Source organism: Pomacea canaliculata, linkage group LG6 (assembly GCF_003073045.1).
Source record: "Pomacea canaliculata isolate SZHN2017 linkage group LG6, ASM307304v1, whole genome shotgun sequence".
Taxonomy (NCBI): domain Eukaryota; kingdom Metazoa; phylum Mollusca; class Gastropoda; order Architaenioglossa; family Ampullariidae; genus Pomacea; species Pomacea canaliculata.
The window spans coordinates 2266004-2288775 of record NC_037595.1 but is presented as its reverse complement, the minus strand read 5'-3'; the positions used below and the strand labels follow the sequence as shown (position 1 = coordinate 2288775).

Sequence of the window (22772 nt, the reverse complement as noted above, 5' to 3'; positions counted from 1 at the left end):
AGTTACCAAACTTTCCAACGATTGAATTTAGTGTTGCAGTGTGTGGTGAAGCCCATCATTTCACTGGTGGGCATCCCGTCCAACATAGTCAACTGTGTGGTCTTCTGGCGCCAGGGTCTGAGAGACCGGATGAACTTCTGTCTCTTCTGTCTGGCCCTGGCAGACCTGTTGTACTTACTCTCCGTACTTTGCATGACACAGGTTGGCGCATTCGTTGAGCTTGCGGACGAGATGCTGGGAAAAGAAATTTATTTCAAGTCTAACGGATATGGATTAGCGATCACGGATCAAACCAGGACCATGGCCAGTTGTATTAACCTTGTCATCGCCGTTGAACGGTGTGTGTGCGTTTATCTGCCCCTTCGTGCTACTTCCCTTATGAGAACACGCAGCATGGGGGCGCTGCTTGCGTGCTTATACGTCACAACACAGTTAGGGTTCGCTTACAATTTTTTTCATTACGAAGTAATCACCAAAAGAAACAACGGTACAAATCAAACAAACTTCTGGGTAACTGAAGTGTCTAAGACTTTCAAAGATAATTATTTGTTATTTCGAGGATTAGAAATTTTCCTTTTGACATTTTTACCTTTATGCATAGTCGTATGTATTTTCATTGCAACAATAGCGACTGTCGTGAAACTACGGTCTGCCATAGCGTGGCGCCGAGAGACAAGTTTCAGCGGAAGTGACAGTCAGGGCCAACAGAGGGCGCTCATCAAGATGCTCGTGATTGTGTCGTGTGTGTATATTATAACCTCATTACCGTATGTCGGTTACATTTTAATCTCAGTCTTTCTACCTGACTTTGACATTGGCGGTAAATACCAGAACAGCTTTTTGACTCTCGCTATTATTGCAATGATATGCACAGAGGTCAACTGTGCCTTCAACTTTATTATCTATTATCGGCATTCCTCCCGCTATAGACTGGAGATGAACACCATCTTAGGATGTACAACTGCCAAAGTTACATAAAGTAAAAACCGTGTTTTCGTGGTATATCAGTACTGAATTTCTTAACATTATTTGTACATCGAATGAAATTTATCCCTTGGTCTTAATAATGAAAATGTGAAAAGAATCATATGATATGCAACAGTTCAGCCACAATGACATATTATTTATTAACGTAAAACTACGTCTAACAGGCAGTTTATCTGTAAGACGAGTGGAGAAAGAAAGATTTACACAACAATGAAACTTTTACTTAAGTGATATAGTGAATGGCCAAACGTGAAAAAGATATTATGCAATATTATGTGTGCACGCACATGTGCGTGGTGTGAGCTTGATTATACATTATCTTTGTTAAAAAAAAATTTTTACATTGAAGTATAAGACTAAACAATCTTTTATTTTTATCCGAAAACGTCCCGAAAATGTCTGAAAACCCCCACTGACTTCATCCTCCTTTCTTCAGCTTCGCAAGGTCGGTCGATGTGGTTGGTGCTGTCGTCCTCTCGCTATTCACGAAATATTCATCGTTAGAGTGGGGTGGACGTGGAATTCGTTGACACAACTATGTTACAAAAAACGCTCGATTTCGAGGCAAGCGCTTCATTCTAATGGCCTGTTTTCTTACCGTTAATGTGATTTTTAAAACAAAAAAAAAATATAATATAAAAAGTAAGATTCCGCTCTTTTGTTCGGATTTTTTATATTGATCTTTTGAATACCTAATTTCAGGAATTAAGAGGATTAAAAATTAAAATAAGAGAAAATAAACCAACAATTATAACAACAGCATAAGCCAGTGTATATGTTTATAGACCCATTAAGTATAAAAATAAAAATACTCCGCAACATTTCGATTGCTAGGAGTTAAGGATCGTGACTCGCGTTTATCTCAGGCGACAAGAAGTAGGCGCTAATTGTGATGACAGTTTAACCAACCTTCTCACTAGCTGCTCTTTTCTTCTCCTGTGGGGTCAGGTACCCGTACAGGAGCTGGGGATGGGGTCAGCTAGGGCAAGTACATTGCACCATTCAAGTCTGGAACCTGTCAGTTCGTGCTTCCACTTTTCAATGTGTTTGTGGCAGGTAGGGGGTATGTATGTCTCTTCTTAGTATGCTTTGACAATATTCTGATGTCTCACACACAAATAAAATAGTCAAATTGTCATAAATGCTGCACACTTTCCCTTTCATCCAGCCGGTGTCGCAGCCAACTTACAAATCTTGGACTGGGTCATACGTTGACCTGATGACCAGTTAATGCAGTCAGGAGATGCTTATCAAAATCTCTGGTCTGACCATCATTGCATACTCATTGCCCATCATGGCGCTAGTGACCCTTGCATCCAGATATGCTGATGACACGCAAGTGCACTGCTCTTCAATCTGCCTGTAATAATAGACGTTACAACTGTCTATCAGTCTGGTTGTTATGATAGACAAGTTACAGCTGTCTTTCATTGCCTATTATGACCTACAGCTGTCTGTCAGTCTATTAAAAGCTACAGTGCCATCACTGCCATCAGTGCCATCTGTCACATTCTCTTTAGCGCGCTACCAACACTTGTCTGTGTATTTGTTTTATCCAGACTTGATTACTACAACTCCTTGCTTGCTGGCTAGTTTGTACACCTTCTTCACAAGCTCCAGAAAGTGCAGAAGTCTGGTGCTTAGAGCCAGGAAACGGGACCATGTCACTCTTCTCCTTTGTTTTCTGCACTTGCTACCCATGCCCTCTCCCGTCTAGTACAAACTGTGTTGTGATTTAATCTGTTTTGCAGGTTCCTTCCCTGACTACTTCTCTAAGCTTCTGTTCTATTGCATCCCAGCCAGACCACTGCACTCTTCGACTCATGATCGTATAAGAATCATCCCTGTCACCCAAACAACAACAAATGGTCACTGGACTTTTTTTGCGCAAAAAACTCTCACCTGCCATACCCGCGACCTAATCACCATCAAGTCCTTTAACCGTGGACTAAAATCGTACTAAAATCGTAAGTGCAGCACCCCATCATGACCTGTTAATTGTGATGGGCGACATGAATGCCAAAGTTGGGAACGACAACACCCATGTAGAGAGAACTATGGGCAGACATGGTTGTGGCTGCATGAACGAGAACGGAGAGAGGCTAGTGGAGCTATGCACTATGTACAACCTGGTGATTGGAGGAACACTATTCCCTCACCGTAACGTCCACAAGCTAACATGGTGCTCGCCCAATGGTAGGGACAGTAACCAGATCGACCACCTAATGATCAACGGCTCCTGGAGACGTTCCCTGCTTGACTTCAGGGTGAGAAGAAGAGGAGATGTTGGAAGTGACCATCACCTTGTTGTAGCAAACATAAAAATGAAACTGCGAAGTACAGGACGCAAGTCAGCAGCACACAGACGCTTTGATGTGGAAAGATTGCAGGATCCCAAGCTGAAAAATGCCTTCACTCTTCAAGTGAAAAACAGATTTCAGGCACTTCCAGACATGACAGACATTTGCGAGGCAGACGCAGAAAGCATAAACCAGAGATGGGACCTTGTGAGAACAGTGTACCAGAAAAGCAGCGAGACGAGTCTTGGACTGAGAGGAACTAAGAAGAAGGAATGGATAACACCAGAGACGTGGAAGGCGATAGAGGAAAGACGAGACCTTAAAAAGAAGGTGGCTAGCACCAGATCTGAAAGACTGCAAGAGACATTCAAACTACAGTACAGAGAGATGAACCGGAAAGTGAGGCGCTCGGCGAGATCAGACAAGCGTGCCTACTTGAACAATCTAGCAAGTGAGGCCGAAGAAGCAGCAAGAAAAGGAGAACAAGGAAAGCTGTACAAGATCACCAAGACGATTAGCGGCAAATTCCACAGCACCAACAATGCCCCAGTCAAGGACAAGGGAGGGAAGCTGCTAACGACAGAGAGAGAACAAGAAGCACGCTGGGCCGAACACTTCAGAGAGATCCTGAACAGACCACCACCTTCCGAAGTAGCCGACATACAAGAAGCCATTGAGGACCTAGACGTTAACATCGCCCCACCAGAGAAGCAGGAAATCATCACAGCAATTAAGTCCTTGAAGAACAGAAAGGCACTTGGTCAGGACAATCTGAATGCTGAATTATTCAAGGCAGACCCAGAACTGGCAGCCAATATCCTGCAACCCCTATTTACCGCAATATGGGAAGGGAAGCAAGTCCCAGATGACTGGACCAGAGGAGTGATCGTCAAAATCCCAAAGAAAGGATCCCTTAGCGACTGCAGCAACTGGCGAGGAATAACTCTCCTGTCCATCCCGAGCAAGATCATGACAAAGATCATCATCCAACGAATCTCAGAGGCAGTGGACACACAACTTAGAGAAGAACAGGCTGGTTTTCGTAGAAGAAGAGGATGCACCGACCAGATATTCGCACTACGCAACATCATTGAACAGTGCACAGAGTGGCAGAGGCAGTTCTATATTAACTTCGTAGATTTCCAGAAGGCTTTTGACAGCATCCATAGAGAGAGCCTTTGGCGCATCCTGAGAGCATACGGAATACCAATGGAAATTGTACTGCTGATCAAAAGCTTCTATGCGAACTTTTCATGCTGTGTTGGAAACAGTGACATCTACTTTGAGGTCGGGACCGGAGTGAGACAGGGCTGCGTGATGTCTTCCCTGCTCTTTAACCTTGTCATTGACTGGGTAACGCGCCATACAACGGAAGATGAACCAAGGGGCATACGATGGACACTCTCCACGAACTTAGAAGACCTAGACTTTGCCGACGACCTGGCCCTGCTGTCACACACCCACCGGCACATGCAAGAGAAGACGACTCGCCTGCACACTTTTGCGCATCAGGTCGGACTGCACATCAGCCGGACAAAGACAGAAGTGATGACCCTGAACACCACCAATCCAACACCGATCAGCATAGAGGGAGAAGACCTGCCGATGGTTGAAAGCTTCACCTACTTGGGCAGCGTGGTCACGCAAGATGGAGGAGCAGGCCGTGACATCCAGAGCAGACTGAGCAAAGGCAGGGGCATCTTTTGTAGCCTACGCAACATCTGGAAGTCGACACAGTACAGCATCAATACCAAGCTGAGACTTTACCAGAGTCTGGTCCTGTCCACTCTACTGTATGGCTCGGAGTGCTGGCGAATGACTGACCGCGACCTCAACAAACTGTCAGTCTTCCACACCAAAAGCCTGCGAAGAATTCTGGGCATCTTCTGGCCAAGGACAATCTCCAACGATGAACTACTTGCCCAGTGCGGGCAGGAGAGTATGGCCACCATCCTGTTGAAGAAGCGATGGCGCTGGATTGGTCACGTCCTCCGAGGCGGGAGCAACTCCATCATAAAAACTGCCTTACACTGGACGCCAGAAGGAAAACGCAAGCGAGGTCGGCCCAAGATCACCTGGCGCCGAACTGTGGAGGCAGACATGAAGACCCAAAACCTCAGCTCGGGTACTGTGGGGAGTCTAGCCCAGGACAGGCAAAAGTGGAGGACCTTTGTCACTGCCCTACGTGCCGACCGGCATAACGGGAACTAACTAACTAACTAACTAAAATCGTACACTTTCCATGATACTTAGTCCTAATAGCATTCTATATAATGCTAGTCCATCTTTTAACCGTTTCTTACATTTTTTCGTCTGTTGACTAGTCCGCCTCCTTGTCTGCCTCTGCAGATTCACAAAATTCTCAATCCTTACTGTTGGTCACCCAGTTCTTCTTCCCGTCTTTTACATTTGTCCCTTGTTACTTATCTGTTCTGTTGTTTATCCTCTCGTCTTTCGTGCGCTGTCCATGTCTTTTTCTTGTCTCGAGCGCTGAGAGCATGCACTTTCATGAGCGTTATCCTGCGCTGTATAAATCACGCATTTCTTGTTATTATTTACTTGTATACACTTAATGTTTCCAAACCCCAGGTTAGTTGCATGTTCAACTTAATAAGGAATTTGGTCTATGCATATTCTAACACCACATTGATAATACAAGAGGTAATAAGAATGTACCCGTGGTGTAGCACAGCAGCGCCTTTCATTATTACCTTTGCTGTTTTTCTTCATGTTCTTGAGATGTATGTCGTGCACTTGAACATACAGAGAAAGACCAGCTCTGACAATCAGAATACAATAATGCTTTTACAAATAAAACCTTCAATTATTCCCTTGTGACTTAGAGACTGGCGCATTCATACCTGTAAAGAGAATTCTACTTCAACACTTCGTGCAATAATTAATATCAAACATACCGTGTGCGGACTTTTTGCCGACGGACGTTTCACCGACGGACGTTTCGCCGCCGGACGTTTCGGAGTCGGACGTTTTGCCGACCGGCGTTTCGCCGCCGGACGTTTCGCCGCATTATGTCAGAGAGAGAGAGAGAGCTTACTTACTTCTCAAAGAATGAAAGTAACTACTAGATTACACAATAATTCTTTATTTCAAACAAATTTTACACACAGACTTCACAGACAGTTCACTTTGATTGTCACAGATTATGCGCAACAGCTTTGAGAAAAAACATTGCTACAATGGCGAGAGAAATGTGTGAGCTAACGGTTCACATGAGGAGGGATAGTGAGAGAGAGTTCACTGAAACATTGATACAATGGCGAGAGAAATGTGTCAGCTAAGGGGCGTCACACACTTGACTTCGGCTAAAGGTCCCGCGTGAAATGCCGAAATGAAGTGCCCCGCGCCGAAACGTCCGGCGGCGAAACGCCGGTCGACAAAACGTCCGACTCCGAAACGTCCGGCGGCGAAACGTCCGGTCGGCAAAACGTCCGTCGGCGAAAAGTCCGTGTACCCAAACATACATTAAATATAGATATGATAATAAAGACATACTTTCCGCTTAGCACATGGAGTTGAAAATTGTTTGTGTATGTGTTTGAAGCCTCTATTGCTGCTAGTTGTTATGAAGAAATTTTTCTTTTGCTCATAATCACTTAAAGGGTTACTCAGGGCTTGTGATAAGGCTGTGGCGACAGTCAAGCGTTTCAAAACTATATTTAGTTACAATTACAGAGCACGAAAGCGATACATGAGAACTAAAGCCATTTGCAAATCTTTTTTTCAATTCCCACCATGCCAGTTAACTTTTTCATCTCAGTTGCTCTTGAGTCGGCTTCCATAGCATTACACACTGCTTCGCTACCCATGGTAGGGCATTTTGTTCATGAGTAAATTGAGGATGACGATAATGATGATCCTACAACCTCCCTACACAACAAAGTATTTCACTTTACTCAGTGAAAGGTCATGACATATCTCTTCAGAGAAACGAAATAGTTTAGTATAATGTAGAACATATTTTGATACAAGAACAACTTGCTACACACGCAGTCAGTGTTAGAGACAACTGTTGTGCTGGAATGACACCGACATTCAATATCAGAATACGTGACATGAGACACAAACTTGTCTAAATTGTAAAACATGGCTGCCCATGTATGATTACTGAAACAAAGAAAGTGTAATTTCGTGATAATGTTCTTGCTGCTATACAATTTTTTCTTAAATATCGGTGTAGAGATTCAGGTATTTGTTTGACAGTAAAGAAGAGGAAAGAAAATGTCTTTCTTTGTTGATGTGTCAAGACTTAAAGGCTTAGTCGGTCTGAATTTTCGATAAACCCTTTCTTGCCCTTCTATCCCAAATCCAAATATTGTGTTGAAGGTAAATGGATTTTTGATGATTTGTGTGGTATTCAAACTCTTTAAACTGATATCGGAAAATAGGTTGAGCAACGAAAGGAAGGAGAAGTGTTCTCTCTCCACACAAAGCTGGCCACAAGAAAGTGGGATGTCCAACACACAAGTCCGTACAAAGGTAAGATCACAAGGAAACGTTTAATGTAACGAGGACACGATAATCACAGTAAAGTTGTACAACAACATTGAAGTGCCTTGGCAAGAAACAAGTGAACTAAGAGCCTTTACTGGAGACAGGTGGAGCCAAGAGCATCATTCACTACAGTTCTTCATCAGGTGCTGACGGAGAACTTGTGAAGCTTTTCCTGCTTCATTCTTCCAAAGCTTTGCATGGCATTGTCTCATCTCACCACTCTTCCCTGAATTTTTGTAATGTTAGCGCCAGCTCCTGCAACAAATGACAGTCAGCTCATATAAAGGTTCTGACCCACGGCACAAAATCTTATCATCATTCGCCGACTTTGGCAAAGAGTAGACCATCCGTTACTAATGTAAAGGTCAGAGGTGAGTTCCTTGTATCGCACTGTGTGATGAGAGTACAATAACACTCACCTTTTCATCCTTTTAATTTTTTGACACAAAGCATCAAAGTAAAACTATTAGGAAAATAAACACATTTATTCCAAATTTTTTTTAATTTTCCTGGAAAATGTATAGTAGCTTTTTTGTAGATGCCTTACCCTCTGCAGTGTGTGGTTCTCAAAATATGGAAGTCAAATGACTTAATGTTGTTTAATTTCATATGTTGTCGATGTTGATGGAATGTGGTAGAAATGTATCCGCTACCAATATTAGAAATTAAACTAAGATTGTGCTCCACTGTGATGTATTTAAATAAACATGTCCGATTATCGCCCACGCGAACCTCGTTGTACCAAGAAATAACATTTTCACCATCATTACATTTTTTCATTCTCCACGCTTAATTGATTTTCTAATGATCAGCAGAGGACACAGTTTCCTGCCTAAGCTTACGCTGATTATTGAGATGATGACTCCTTATCTTTGATTAGTATATCTGTAAAATAAAAAATTATTAACTTTGTTACTGACGTGAATTTACTGTAAAATGATATGAATGACTATAATAATTATTGTTTAATGATAAAAACAATGATGATTACATAATAACTATAATGGTTAATACGTAAGAAAGATAAAGATGAATCGATTGATCAATATAATGAATATTAGAGACTCTCGCATGTACAAATGATTGTAGAATTTTAGAGGATTAATTTCAATTACTTACTATTTTTCACAAATAAAAGGATAGTTAGAGATGCAACTGATGTCGTTCCAATGCCCGTTTTTTTCAATTACGGCACAGTCCTCTTCGCCTAAATTATTCGGCTCCCCTGGATACCAGTGAGTGTACTTCACCCTAGTCCATGTTGTGATGTACGCCCAGTGGCCCTCATAATGAATGTCGGTTATTCCCATGTGCACACTTTCAACTGTAAAAAGACCACAAACGTAATGGACATGTAGTTCTGTATACTGTTTCTCTCAATGCCTTCAGATGATTCATAATGTACTGAATAAATGCTGCTAACATAGTCACACGAGAAAACACATCGTGTCAATATGTAGCTGTAGGTAGGATGACACTTAAAAGACACAAACAATGACAGCAGCTGTGTTGTCTGTTGACTGGAGTCTGAATGAGGAAGAGTGCGAGCTGTAGAAGTGCAGAAAATTCTCACAAATGACACATCATCTATTTCACCTCAAGGAAGCTAGAGATGTGACTACAAAACAAACTATGCCACATTCCGTTAAACTGAGACAACAACTCATGCTGATGGATGGGAGGTCACTAGAGCTCACCTTGCCCTTGCTAGGTGAATTTTCATTACCTGTCTGTGATATGTCACAGAGTGGCTCAATAATACGAAGCTCAAAAAAGGGATTAGGATTAATTCTGTGTGATTTGACTTTAGAGTGAAAATGGATTCCATGACTGCCGTTAAAACGATCATAATTGAGGTACTCATCACGATTATTCCCTTGATGCGGCAGGTAAAACGCGCCGGCCACAGGTGTGCGGTCAATGGTTGTAACCTCAGTACAGTCTGAGCTTGTAACTGTGCGTGATTGATTGAATACATAAGGGAGAAAACACTGGATCCTTCAGGAATTGTTGCACCATGGATTACTTCCCTGTAACGCCGAAAAAGTCAACCAATCTTGTGTTTCATTGTGTTTAATTACACGTAGACGAAGGTTTAGTCGTTCAAGCGCCATGTCAAAGGCGATTGCCAGTTACTCAAGTCAACTTGGATTTCTACTCAGAAAACCGAAAATAAAAAGAAAAAGTAAAAAATATTTTAATTCAAATCAATATTCTCGTAAAATATATTCCTGTTTTGTACATGTGTGTGTATATATATATTGGATAAATATTTGTTTTCTTAATGTCTCACTTTTGACCTACTTTCCGATTTGTGAATTCTCTGTCCTATACAGTTACAGTCTCTCAGTTGATTTTGCTACAAAAAACAAACTGTTTATTTGTTAAACTTTAGGCCACTTAAAACCTAGCTAATGACAATATGTATGGTGGAAGTTTGCTCCATGTAATGATAGTGTGGTTTGTCCATTGTATCAGAATACGTGTAAAAAATGGATGAAAGAAGTAAAAAAGATATTATAGATGTGTTGGTTTTTGGTTTTTTATTATTAATTGTATAGGTGTAATACATTGTAAAATATAAAGTTGCATTATGATTCAATGTTATCGCCACATAAACATCACAATAACTTTTTGTGGTTACACTGCATCATTCAAAGATACCAAATAACACCTAAACCATTAATATTCATAGGTTTTTAGGCAGAAAAGACGAATCTTAGAATAAAAGAAAACCAATTGGCTTCTCCTAAAATTCCTTGGAGTCTAATACCTTGAGACAGGCTTACAGTTAATGAAAGTTGCACAGGGCTAGTAAGGTCTAGTGACCTCCAATCCACCAGCACGAGTTGTTCGCCAGTAGTGTTAGGCGGTTAGACATTCCTATATCTAATATACACTCACATCATAGTTCTTACCTCCTTTTTTCTGAAGAAAATCACGAATATACGAGTTTTCTTCTTCAGAGCTGATTTCAACAAGATAACTTCTTTGGTGTTTACACGTAGTCTGCGCCAAAAACATGTTATCACAACATTTTAAGAACATACGTTGATCAAAACAAATACAGTGATACCTCGGTTCTCGAACGCCTTGACTTTCGACCAAATCGGTATTCGACCAGGAAATTCGAGAAAATTTTGTCTTGGAATCCGAACAAATATTTGGAACTCGAACATCCGAACGTCCGAGATGAGCCGAATGGCGTTCATTCTGCCCAGCGCGCCTTGCTTGCGTCATCAGTGTGAGTGCAGAGAGAGAGAGTCACGTTTTTGTGGAGAGTCATGAAATGTGTGCAAAATGGGCAGAAATCGCAAATTTTGTTGAACAACATCACCCTGATAAAGTGGTAGCAAATAGAGCAGTTAACATTTTTAATGACAATGTTATGTCCACTTTCCGCAAAATTTTGCAAAGGAGAAAAAAACAGCAAACAATTGACAAATTCTTCCGTAAAGAAATCAGACAAGCAACTGCAGAGCAAGATTCTGATTCTCCTCAGCAAAAGATACAGAGAACAGAAACACCCGAAGAGCAGTTACCCTCTGTTTTTATTGAAGAGGACTCCCCTTCAAAACAATAACCATCCCCCTTCCCTCCTCCCTCCACATTCATTCCCTCCTGCCATAAAGTTTGGTACAGGTACAGTAAATGAAACACAATTTACTGTACTGTACTGTACTGTACATTTTATTTTTTGTTTTAATAAATACACTTTTATTTCTTATTTCTTGTTGAGACTCATGTTTTTCTACATATTATATACAAATTAGGCCAGTAAATAGGCATTTTCTGGGGCTTGGAACGAATTAATCCAGTTTCCATTATTTCCTTTGGGTTTCATTGCTTCGGTTCTCGAACAATTTGGTTCTCGACCGTCCTTCCGGAACGAATTATGTTCGAGAACCGAGGTATCACTGTATATATATATATCATAATAATAGCTCAGATGCGTGTGTATATTTATTTATAAAGCACCACTAGCGAATATTTAAGTGCTATGTGACAGAGACTACTAAACATGGATGTAGATGAGAATACTAAGTCATAGCAGTCAGTATTTTTGTAACAGAAGTTGAATTAATAATTCTCTTAAAGATAATTGCATTCAATAGATATATTGTAATGCAACTATTACTTCACACTGCACTAGTACACGTAAAGGTTAGATATTTTCCCTTTTACTTTTAGCTCTGAAATAGAGAGTGTACTTTACTACATTTTATATTGAAATTTCAAGTCCGGCATTGGACACAATAAGTTGGTAGAAAAGAGTAAAGGTGTCACCTGTGCGGCCAAATGAGTTACAGTCTTTTCAAAGTACTTGTAGCAGTGTCTACCAAAAGATTCCCAGGTATAGTCACAGCGGGCATCTACGTCTGTGGATTGGGGATAGAAAGACACATCATCCTCTCGTGTCATACAGGTGTGAAAATAGCTACCTGTGCTAGTGTGCACATTATTGGAACAATATTGATGACTTAAATGAGAAAGTAATCATTAAACAATAGCATTTTCATTGGGTTTCTGAAAACTCCAAATTATTAACAGATACATCAGAATTCTACATGGACTATAGTAGACTAATAACTTCGCTACTGTAGTGAAATATAAGAAAATAAAAAAATTCGTCTGAGTAAAATTCTACGTTCGTAGCAATATTTTGCAGGTGCTGCAACCAGTATCCCACCCCCACACTATCTGACACTTGAGTCAAGAAGTTTTTCTTAGAAGGGCACATGTAGGGGAAAGGGAAAACGGAGAGCAACGTTTCACCAAAGTGTTCAGAAAGCATCGCCCATCAGCTTTGAGCAAAGAATTAATGACTTCCAGCGCCGTCGAGAGAGAGAGGACGAGAAACAGAGCGAGAGAGAGAGAGAGAGTGAGAGTTAAAGAGTGAAAGAGAGAGAGATAGATGCGGCGGGAAGGTTGGTGGGTTCGTGCGGCAAGCGACTGTGAACTACAGTTTCTAAAGCACACAATAATGAAATTAGAAATTTTACAAAAAAAAAAACGTAAGAAACAACGGATAAAAGATTTTCATCACTCACTAACAAAACACATGGACAATAAAGTAGAGCTATTTCCAAGCACACTTTTTAATGTCAAAAATGTAAATGAAATACTAAAAGCAACAGTTGAATCTCTGCAAAAGCAAGCAGGTGTTGAAAGAGGAAATTTGCAGACGAACAAGTCACTCCAATCAGCGTGAGGAAGAAATAAATCTCCTAGAGCAGTACTCACGGAGGGAGTCAGTAATCATCATAATCATCAATCATCAATCATCATCATCATCATGAGAATACAAAAAAACATGGGTTAAGATGTTTACAACAAATATTTAAAAGTCTTACCCTGAGCAACCGAAAGGCTAAATATTAACAATTGTATTAGAAATCCATGTTTACAACGGTTTAAACATTGTAGTAGTACACCACTGGTCTTACCTTGTTCAAACATCAGCATAAACATCATAACAGTAGCTAATGTAGATGTCAGCCTGAACGCAGACCTCATTTTTGCTGCTCAACGACAGAATAACGGCACAAAGACTTGACTTGACTAAACGTTCGTATTCTCTTGAGTAAGATAAAGGTGTGACGAGGATTACGCGGCTGTCAGATTGCAGTATCTTCCCCTCTTGCTTTCTTCCCAACGTAGTTGGCGAACCTCGTTTTCAAATAAATAGAAAAAAATATGCGATATACTATTTGAACTCATTCCCTTAATCGAAACACAAACACAGAGAAAATTTAAAGTAATCAAGATATAGTTTATTTGCTCCATTTCTCAGACTATCAATAATTTTGTTGTTAATAAGAAATACAGTAGTTTGCTCTTTTTTTTCTTAAAGCACCTATGTTTCTTGCATGTAAGCTTAAATAAAACAAATCGCTTGACACACGACTAAAGGTTTTTTGATATAAGAATTCTCCCTTTTCTCATATTGTGACATAGATACTCAGTCAATGTGAAGAGAGTTCGCGAAAGCCTTAAAACTTTGTTCCTAATCGAGATTATTTTGGTGGTTATATAATCGACAAAGAACTATTATATATTATGCAAAAAGTGGTTTTTACTGTGAATACCTGTATTGTATGTACACAAACGCTCATTTCACAAGATTTGACCTTCCACATCAACTGGTTCTGTGGATAGTGGATTTTTTTACTTGCAGACAGCAGAGGGTGTATGTAAATAATAATTATTTTGATATTGTTGTTACAAGCACCGGGTCCCCACAAGGCTGTTGTCTATCACCCATGTTGTTTATCATGTACACTGAAGCTGTAGAAGTACAGAGGACAATAGCCCAGCCTATAAGATCTTTGGAATTTAAGTGAAAGAATTAAGTGAAAGAACTTTGTTTACAGAGGTGTGATTGTCTGACTGCGTGCGCGCGTGCATCCATGTGGATGACGTGCATATATGTGTGTACGTTTGTGGAATAAGAGGCTGGCATATGGTTGTACCTCATATACAAGTCGCAAAGACTCGCTGGTAGGTGTATTGGTGTACATGATAAGGTCTGTCGTACGACATGAGAACACGCAGCATGGGGGCGCTGCTTGCGTGCTTGTACGTCACAACACAGTTAGGGTTCGCTTACAATTTTTTTCATTACGAAGTAATCACCAAAAGAAACAACGGTACAAATCAAACAAACTTCTGGGTAACTGAAGTGTCTAAGACTTTCAAAGATAATTATTTGTTATTTCGAGGATTAGAAATTTTCCTTTTGACATTTTTACCTTTATGCATAGTCGTATGTATTTTTATTGCAACAAAAGCGACTGTCGTGAAACTACGGTCTGCCATAGCGTGGCGCCGAGAGACCAGTTCCAGCGGAAGTGACAGTCAGGGCCAACAGAGGGCGCTCATCAAGATGCTCGTGATTGTGTCGTGTGTGTATATTATAACCTCAATACCGTATGTCGGTTACATTTTAATCTCAGTCTTCCTACCTGACTTTGACATTGGCGGTAAATACCAGAACAGCTTTTTGACTCTCGCTATTATTGCAATGATATGCACAGAGGTCAACTGTGCCTTCAACTTTATTATCTATTATCGGCATTCCTCCCGCTATAGACTGGAGATGAACACCATCTTAGGATGTACAATTGCCAAAGTTACATAAAGTAAAAACCGTGTTTTCGTAGTATATCAGTACTGAATTTCTTAACATTATTTGTACATCGAATGAAAGTTATCCTTTGGTCTTAATAATGAAAATGTAAAAAGAATCATATGATATGCAACAGTTCAGCCACAATGACATTATTTATTAACGTAAAACTACGTCTAGCAGGCAGTTTATCTGTAAGACGAGTGCAGAAAGAAAGATTTACACAACGATGAAACTTTTACTTAAGTGATATAGTGAATGGCCAAACGTGAAAAAGATATTATGCAATATTATGTGTGCACGCACATGTGCGTGGTGTGAGCTTGATTATACATAATCTTTGTTATTTTTGTTTTCACATTGAAGTATAAGACTGAACAATCTTTGATCTTTATTCGAAAATGTCGTGACATAAATCTCCACTGACTTCATCCTCCTTTCTTCAGCTTCGCAGGGTCGGTCGATGTGGTTGGTGCTGTCGTCCTCTCGCTATTCACGAAATATTCATCGTTAGAGTAGGGTGGACGTGGAATTCGTTGACACAACTATGTTACAAAAAACGCTCGATTTCGCGGCAAGCGCTTCATTCTAATGGCCTGTTTTCTTACCATTAATGTGATTTTTAAAACAAAAAAAAAAAAAAATAATATAAAAAGTAAGATTCCGCTCTTTTGTTCAGATTTTTATATTGATCTTTTGAATACATAATTTCAGGAATTAAGAGGATTAAAAATTAAAATAAGAGAAAATAAACCAACAATTATAACAACAGCATAAGCCAGTGTATATGTTTATAGACCCATTAAGTATAAAAATAAAAATACTCCGCAACATTTCGATTGCTAGGAGTTAAGGATCGTGACTCGCGTTTATCTCAGGCGACAAGAAGTAGGCGCTAATTGTGATGACAGTTTAACCAACCTTCTCATTAGCTGCTCTTTTCTTCTCCTGTGGGGTCAGGTACCCGTACAGGAGCTGGGGATGGGGTCAGCTAGGGCAAGTACATTGCACCATTCAAGTCTGGAACCTGTCAGTTCGTGCTTCCACTTTTCAGTGTGTTTGTGGCAGGTAGGGGGTATGTATGTCTCGTCTTAGTATGCTTTGACAATATTCTGATGTCACACACACAAATAAAATAGTCAAATGTTTATAAATGCTGCACACTTTCTCTTTCGTCCAGACGGTGTAGCAGCCAACTTACAAATCTTGGACTGGGTCATACGTTGACCTGATGACCAGTTAATGCAGTCAGGAGATGCTTATCAAAATCTCTGGTCTGACCATCATTGCATACTCATTGCCCATCATGGCGCTAGTGACCCTTGCATCCAGATATGCTGATGACACGCAAGTGCACTGCTCTTCAATCTGCCTGTAATAATAGACGTCACAACTGTCTATCAGTCTGCTTGTTATGATAGACAAGTTACAGCTGTCTTTCATTGCCTATTATGACCCACAGCTGTCTGTCAGTCTATTATAAGCCACGTAATATCAGTGCCATCTGCCACATTCTCTTTAGCGCGCTACCAACACTCTTGTCTGTGTGTTTGTTTTATCCAGACTTTATTACTACAACTCCTTGCTTGCTGACATATTTGTATACCTTCTTCACAAACTCCAGAAAGTGCAGAAGTCTGCTGCACGTCTGATGCTTAGAGCCAAGAAACAGGACCATGTCACTCCTCTGATTTGTTTTCCGCACTTGCTACCCATGCCTTCTCCCATCTAGTACAAACTGTGTACACCACATTGATAATACAAGAGGTAATAAGAATGTACCCGTGGTGTAGCACAGCAGCGCCTTTCATTATTACCTTTACTATTTTTCTTCATGATCTTGAGATGTATGTCGTGCACTTGAACATACAGAGAAAGACCAGCTCTGACAATCAGAATGCAATAATGCTTTTACAAATAAAACCTTCAATTATCCCCTTGTGACTTAGAGACTGGAGCATTCATACCTGTAAAGGGCATTCTACTTCAACACTTCGTGCGATAATTAATATCAAACATACCTTAAATATAGATATGATAATAAAGACATGCTTTCCGCTTAGCGCATAAGAGTTTTAACATTTTGGTGTATGTGTGTATGTGTTTGAAGCCTCTATTGCTGATAGTTGTTATGAGGAAATTTTTCTTTTGCTCATAATCACTCATACAAACATAAAATAAGTATATATCTATATATGTACAAATGATACATGCATGAATTGGACTTTACGACTTTTGGATTGTTTATGACTCTTTAAGCCAATGCACAGACAATTGCAAACCTTTTTTTTCAATTCCCACCATGCCAGTTAACTTTTTCTTCTCAGTTGCTCTTGATTCTGCTTCCATAGCATTACACACTGCTTCGCTAACCATGGTAGGGCATTTTGTTCATGAGTAAATTGATGATGACGATAATGATGATCCTACAACCTCCACACAGCAAAGTCTCCCACTTTACTCAGTGAAAGGGCATAACATATTTCTTCATAGAAACGAAATAGTTTATTATAATGTAGAACATATTTTGATACAAGAACAACTTGCTACACACGCAGTCAGTGTTAGAGACAACTGTTGTGCTGGAACGACACCGACATTCAATATCAGAATACGTGACATGAGACACAAACTTGTCTAAATTGTAAAACATGGCTGCCCATGTATGATTACTGAAACAAAGAAGTGTAATTTGGTGATAATGTTCTTGCTGCTATACAATTTTTTCTTAAATATCGGTGTAGAGATTCAGGTATTTGTTTGACAGTAAAGAAGAGGAAAGAAAATGTCTTTCTTTGTTGATGTGTCAAGACGTAAAGGCTTAGTCGGTCTGAATTTTCGATAAACCCTTTCTTGCCCTTCTATCCCAAATCCAAATATTTTGTTGAAGGTAAATGGATTTTTGATGATATGTGTGGTATTCAAACTCTTTAAACTGACATCGGAAAATAGGTTGAGCAACGAAAGGGAGGAGACGTGTTCTCTCTCCACACAAAGCTGGCCACAAGAAAGTGGGATGTCCAACACGCAAATCCGTACAAACAAAGGTGAGATCACAAGGAAACATTTAATGTAACGAGGAAACGATAATCACAGTAAAGTTGCACAACAACATTGAAGTGCCTTGGCAAGAAACAAGTGAACTAAGAGCCTTTACTGGAGACAGGTGGAGCCAAGGGCATCATTCACTAGAGTTCTTCATCAGGTGCTGACGGAGAACTTGTGAAGCTTTTCCTGCTTCATTCTTCCAAAGCTTTGCATGACATTGTCTCCTCTTACCACTCTTCCCTGACATTTTTGTAATGTTAGCGCCAGCTCCTGCAACAGATGACAGTCAGCTCATGTAAAGGTTCTGACCCACGGCACAAAATCTTATCATCATTCGCCAACTTTGGCAAAGAGTAGAACTTCCGTTACGAATGTGAGGTCAGAGGTGAGTTCCTTGTATCGCACTGTGTGATGAGAGTACAATAACACTCACCTTTTCATCCTTTTAATTTTCTGACACAAAGCATCAGAGTAAAACTATTAGGAAAATATACACATTTATTCCAACTTTTTTTTTAATTTTCCTGGAAAATGTATAGTAGCTTTTTTGTAGATGCCTTACCCTCTGCAGTGTGTGGTTCTCAAAATATGGAAGTCAAATGACTTAATGTTGTTTAATTTCATATGTTGTCGATGTTGATAGAATGTGGTAAAATGTATCTGCTACCAATATTAGAAATTAAACTAAGATTGTGCTCCACTGTGATGTATTTAAATAAACATGTCCGATTATCGCCCACGCGAACCTCGTTGTACCAAGAAATAACATCTTCACCATCATTACATTTTTTCATTCTCCACGCTTAATTGATTTTCTAATGATCAGCAGAGGACACAGTTTCCTGCCTAAGCTTACGCTGATTATTGAGATGATGACTCCTTATCTTTGATTAGTATATCTGTAAAATAAAAAATTATTAACTTTGTTTCTGACGTGAATTTACTGTAAAATGATATGAATGAATATAATAATTATTGTTTAATGATAAAAACAATGATGATTACATAATAACTATAATGGTTAATACGTAAGAAAGATAAAGATGAATCGATTGATCAATATAATGAATATTAGAGACTCTCGCATGTACAAATGATTGTAGAATTTTAGAGGATTAATTTCAATTACTTACTATTTTTCACAAATAAAAGGATAGATAGAGCGGCAGCTGATGTCGTTCCAATGCCCGTTTTTTTCAATTACGGCACAGTCCTCTTCGCCTAAATTATTCGGCTCCCCTGGACACCAGTGAGTGTACTTCACGCTCTGCCTTGCTTTGCTGTACATCCAGTGGCCCTCTCTATGAATGTCGGTTATTCCCATGTACACCTTTTCAACTGTAAAAAGACCACAAACGTAATGGACATGTAGTTCTGTATACTGTTTCTCTCAATGCCTTCAGATGATTCATAATGTACTGAATAAATGCTGGTAACATAGTCACACGAGAAAACACATCGTCTCAATATGTAGCTGTAGGTAGGATGACACTTAAAAAGACACAAACAATGACACAGCAGCTGTGTTGTCTGTTGACTGGAGTCTGAATGAGGAAGAGTGCGAGCTGTAGAAGTGATGTAAATACTCACAAATGACACATCATCTATTTCACCTCAAGCAAGCTAGAAATGTGACTACAAAACAAACTATGCCATATTCCGTTAAAGAATGTCAAGAAAACCGAAAATAAAAAGAAAAAGTAAATAATATTTTAATTCAAATCAATATTCTCGTAAAATATATTCCTGTTTTGTACATGTGTGTGTATATATATATTGGATAAATATTTGTTTTCTTAATGTCGCACTTTTGACCTACTTTCCTATTTGTGAATTCTCTGTCCTATACAGTTACAGTCTCTCAGTTGATTTTGCTACAAAAAACAAACTGTTTATTTGTTAAAGTTTAGGCCACTTAAAACCTAGCTAATGACAATATGTATGGTGGAAGTTTGCTGCATGTAATGATAGTGTGGTTTGTCCATTGTATCAGAATACGTGTAAAAAATGGATGAAAGAAGTAAAAAAGATAGTATAGATGTGTTGGTTTTTGGTTTTTTATTATTAATTGTATAGGTGTAATACATTGTAAAATATAAAGTTGCATTATGATTCAATGTTATCGCCACATAAACATCACAATAACTTGTGGTTACACTGCTTGATTCAAAGATACCAAATAACACCTAAACCATTAATTTCCATAGGTTTTTAGGCAGAAAAGACGAATCTTAGAATAAAAGAAGACCAATTGGCTTCTCCTAAAATTCCTTGGAGTCTAATACCTTGAGACAGGCTTACAGTCAATGAAAGTTGCACAGGGCTAGTAAGGTCTAGTGACCTCCAATCCACCAGCACGAGTTGTTCGCCAGCAGTGTTAGGCGGTTAGACATTCCTATATCTAATATACACTCACATCATAGTTCTTACCTCCTTTTTTCTGAAGAAAATCACGAACATACGAGTTTTCTTCTTCAGAGCTGATTTCAACAAGATAACTTCTTTGGTGTTTACACGTAGTCTGCGCCAAAAACATGTTATCACAACATTTTAAGAACATACGTTAATCAAAACAAATATATATATATATATCTTAATAATAGCTCAGATGCGTGTGTATATTTATTTATAAAGCACCACTAGCGAATATTTAAGTGCTATGTGACAGAGACTACTAAACATGGATGTAGATGAGAATACTAAGTCATAGCAGTCAGTATTTTTGTAACAGAAGTTGAATTAATAATTCTCTTAAAGATAATTGCATTCAATAGATATATTGTAATGCAACTATTACTTCACACTCCACTAGTACACGTAAAGGTTAGATATTTTCCCTTTTACTTTTAGCTCTGAAATAGAGAGTGTACTTTACTACATTTTATATTGAAATTTCAAGTCCGGCATTGGACACAATAAGTTGGTAGAAAAGAGTAAAGGTGTCACCTGTGCGGCATAATGAGTTACAGTCTTTTCAAAGTACTTGTAGCAGTGTCCACCAAAAGATTCCCAGGGATCGTCACAGCGGGCATCTACGTCTGTGGATGGGGGATAGAAAGACACATCATCCTCTCGTGTCATACAGGTGTGAAAATAGCTACCTGTGCTAACGTGCACATTATTGGAACAATATTGATGATTTAAATGAAAAAGTAGTCATTAAACAATAGCATTTTCATTGGGTTTCTGAAAACTCCAAATTATTAACAGATACATCGGAATTCTACATGAACTATAGTAGACTAATAACTTCGCTACTGCAGTGAAATATAAGAAAATAAAAAAATTCGTCTGAGTAAAATTCTACGTTCGTAGCAATATTTTGCAGGTGCTGCAACCAGTATCCCACCCCCACACTATCTGACACTTGAGTCAAGAAGTTTTTCTTAGAAGGGCACATGTAGGGGAAAGGGAAAACGGAGAGCAACGGTTCACCAAAGTGTTCAGAAAGCATCTCCCATCAGCTTTGAGCAAAGAATTAATGACTTCCAGCGCCGTCGAGAGAGAGAGGACGAGAAACAGAGCGAGAGAGAGAGAGAGTGAGAGTTAAAGAGTGAAAGAGAGAGAGATAGATGCGGCGGGAAGGTTGGTGGGTTCGTGCGGCAAGCGACTGTGAACTGCAGTTTCTAAAGCACACAATAATGAAATTAGAAATTTTACAAAAAAAAAAAAACGTAAGAAACAACGGATAAAAGATTTTCATCACTCACTAACAAAACACATGGACAATAAAGTAGAGCTATTTCCAAGCACACTTTTTAATGTCAAAAATGTAAATGAAATACTAAAAGCAACAGTTGAATCTCTGCAAAAGCAAGGTGTTGAAAGAGGAAATTTGCAGACGAACAAGTCACTCCATTCAGCGTGAGGAAGAAATAAATCTCCTAGAGCAGTACTCACGGAGGGAGTCAGTAATCATCATAATCATCAATCATCAATCATCATCATCATCATGAGAATACAAAAAAACATGGGTTAAGATGTTTACAACAAATAGTTAAAAGTCTTACCCTGAGCAACCGAAAGGCTAAATATTAACAATTGTATTAGAAATCCATGTTTACAACGGTTTAAACATTGTAGTAGTACACCACTGGTCTTACCTTGTTCAAACATCAGCATAAACATCATAACAGTAGCTAATGTAACTGTCAGCCTGAACGCAGACCTCATCTTTGCTGCTCAACGACAGAATAACGGCACAAAGACTTGACTTGACTAAACGTTCGTATTCTCTTGAGTAAGATAAAGGTGTGACGAGGATTACGCGGCTGTCAGATTGCAGTATCTTCCCCTCTTGCTTTCTTCCCAACGTAGTTGGCGAACCTCGTTTTCAAATAAATAGAAAAAAATATGCGATATACTATTTGAACTCATTCCCTTAATCGAAACACAAACACAGAGAAAATTTAAAGTAATCAAGATATAGTTTATTTGCTCCATTTTTCAGACTATCAATAATTTTGTTGTTAATAAGAAATACAGTAGTTTGCTCTTTTTTTTTCTTAAAGCACCTATGTTTCTTGCATGTAAGCTTAAATAAAACAAATCGCTTGACACACGACTAAAGGTTTTTTGATATAAGAATTCTCCCTTTTCTCATATTGTGACATAGATACTCAGTCAATGTGAAGAGAGTTCGCGAAAGCCTTAAAACTTTGTTCCTAATCGAGATTATTTTGGTGGTTATATAATCGACAAAGAACTGGTATATATTATGCAACAAGTGGTTTTTACTGTGAATACCTGTATTGTATGTACACAAACGCTCATTTCACAAGATTTGATCTTCCACA

The 22772-nt window shown here is 39.2% G+C and overlaps 2 protein-coding genes across 5 annotated transcripts; one reads left to right on the top strand and one right to left on the bottom strand.

The window, feature by feature from the left end:
- Nucleotides 1–2999: 2999 nt before the first annotated feature.
- Nucleotides 3000–7963, top strand: LOC112565940. The gene is made up of 2 exons (XM_025241843.1): nucleotides 3000–4013; nucleotides 7904–7963. Exons 1-2 carry the CDS (start codon nucleotides 3000–3002, stop codon nucleotides 7961–7963), a joined length of 1074 nt encoding a protein of 357 aa, XP_025097628.1.
- LOC112566576 (CD209 antigen-like protein D) lies at nucleotides 7786–22236 on the bottom strand. 4 transcript variants are annotated; one of them, XM_025242807.1, is made up of 6 exons: nucleotides 13247–13397; nucleotides 12087–12178; nucleotides 10718–10808; nucleotides 8919–9123; nucleotides 8642–8684; nucleotides 7786–8054 (listed from the first exon to the last, which is right to left on the bottom strand). In XM_025242807.1, coding segments are annotated over exons 1-5 (459 nt in total). In that variant the 5' UTR covers nucleotides 13317–13397; the 3' UTR covers nucleotides 7786–8054; nucleotides 8642–8683. The 4 variants fall into 4 exon arrangements, with proteins under 4 accessions (XP_025098592.1, XP_025098591.1, XP_025098590.1 ...); XM_025242806.1 differs by lacking the exons at nucleotides 8642–8684; nucleotides 13247–13397 and adding an exon at nucleotides 22080–22205; XM_025242805.1 differs by lacking the exon at nucleotides 8642–8684.
- Nucleotides 22237–22772: the final 536 nt, after the last annotated feature.

Coding starts and splice junctions, on each gene's coding strand:
- LOC112566576 (XM_025242808.1), bottom strand. CDS start 22,149: ATGAGGTCTGCGTTCAGGCTGACAGTTACATTAGCTACTGTTATGATG. Junction 21,015..22,079: donor TATGCTGATGTTTGAACAAG/GTAAGACCAGTG, acceptor CCCCATCCACAG/ACGTAGATGCCCGCTGTGAC. Junction 19,315..20,406: donor TTTTCTTCAGAAAAAAGGAG/GTAAGAACTATG, acceptor GTCTTTTTACAG/TTGAAAAGGTGTACATGGGA.
- LOC112565940 (XM_025241843.1), top strand. CDS start 3,000: ATGAATGCCAAAGTTGGGAACGACAACACCCATGTAGAGAGAACTATG. Junction 4,014..7,903: donor AGAAGCAGGAAATCATCACA/GCAATTAAGTCC, acceptor TACTGGAGACAG/GTGGAGCCAAGAGCATCATT.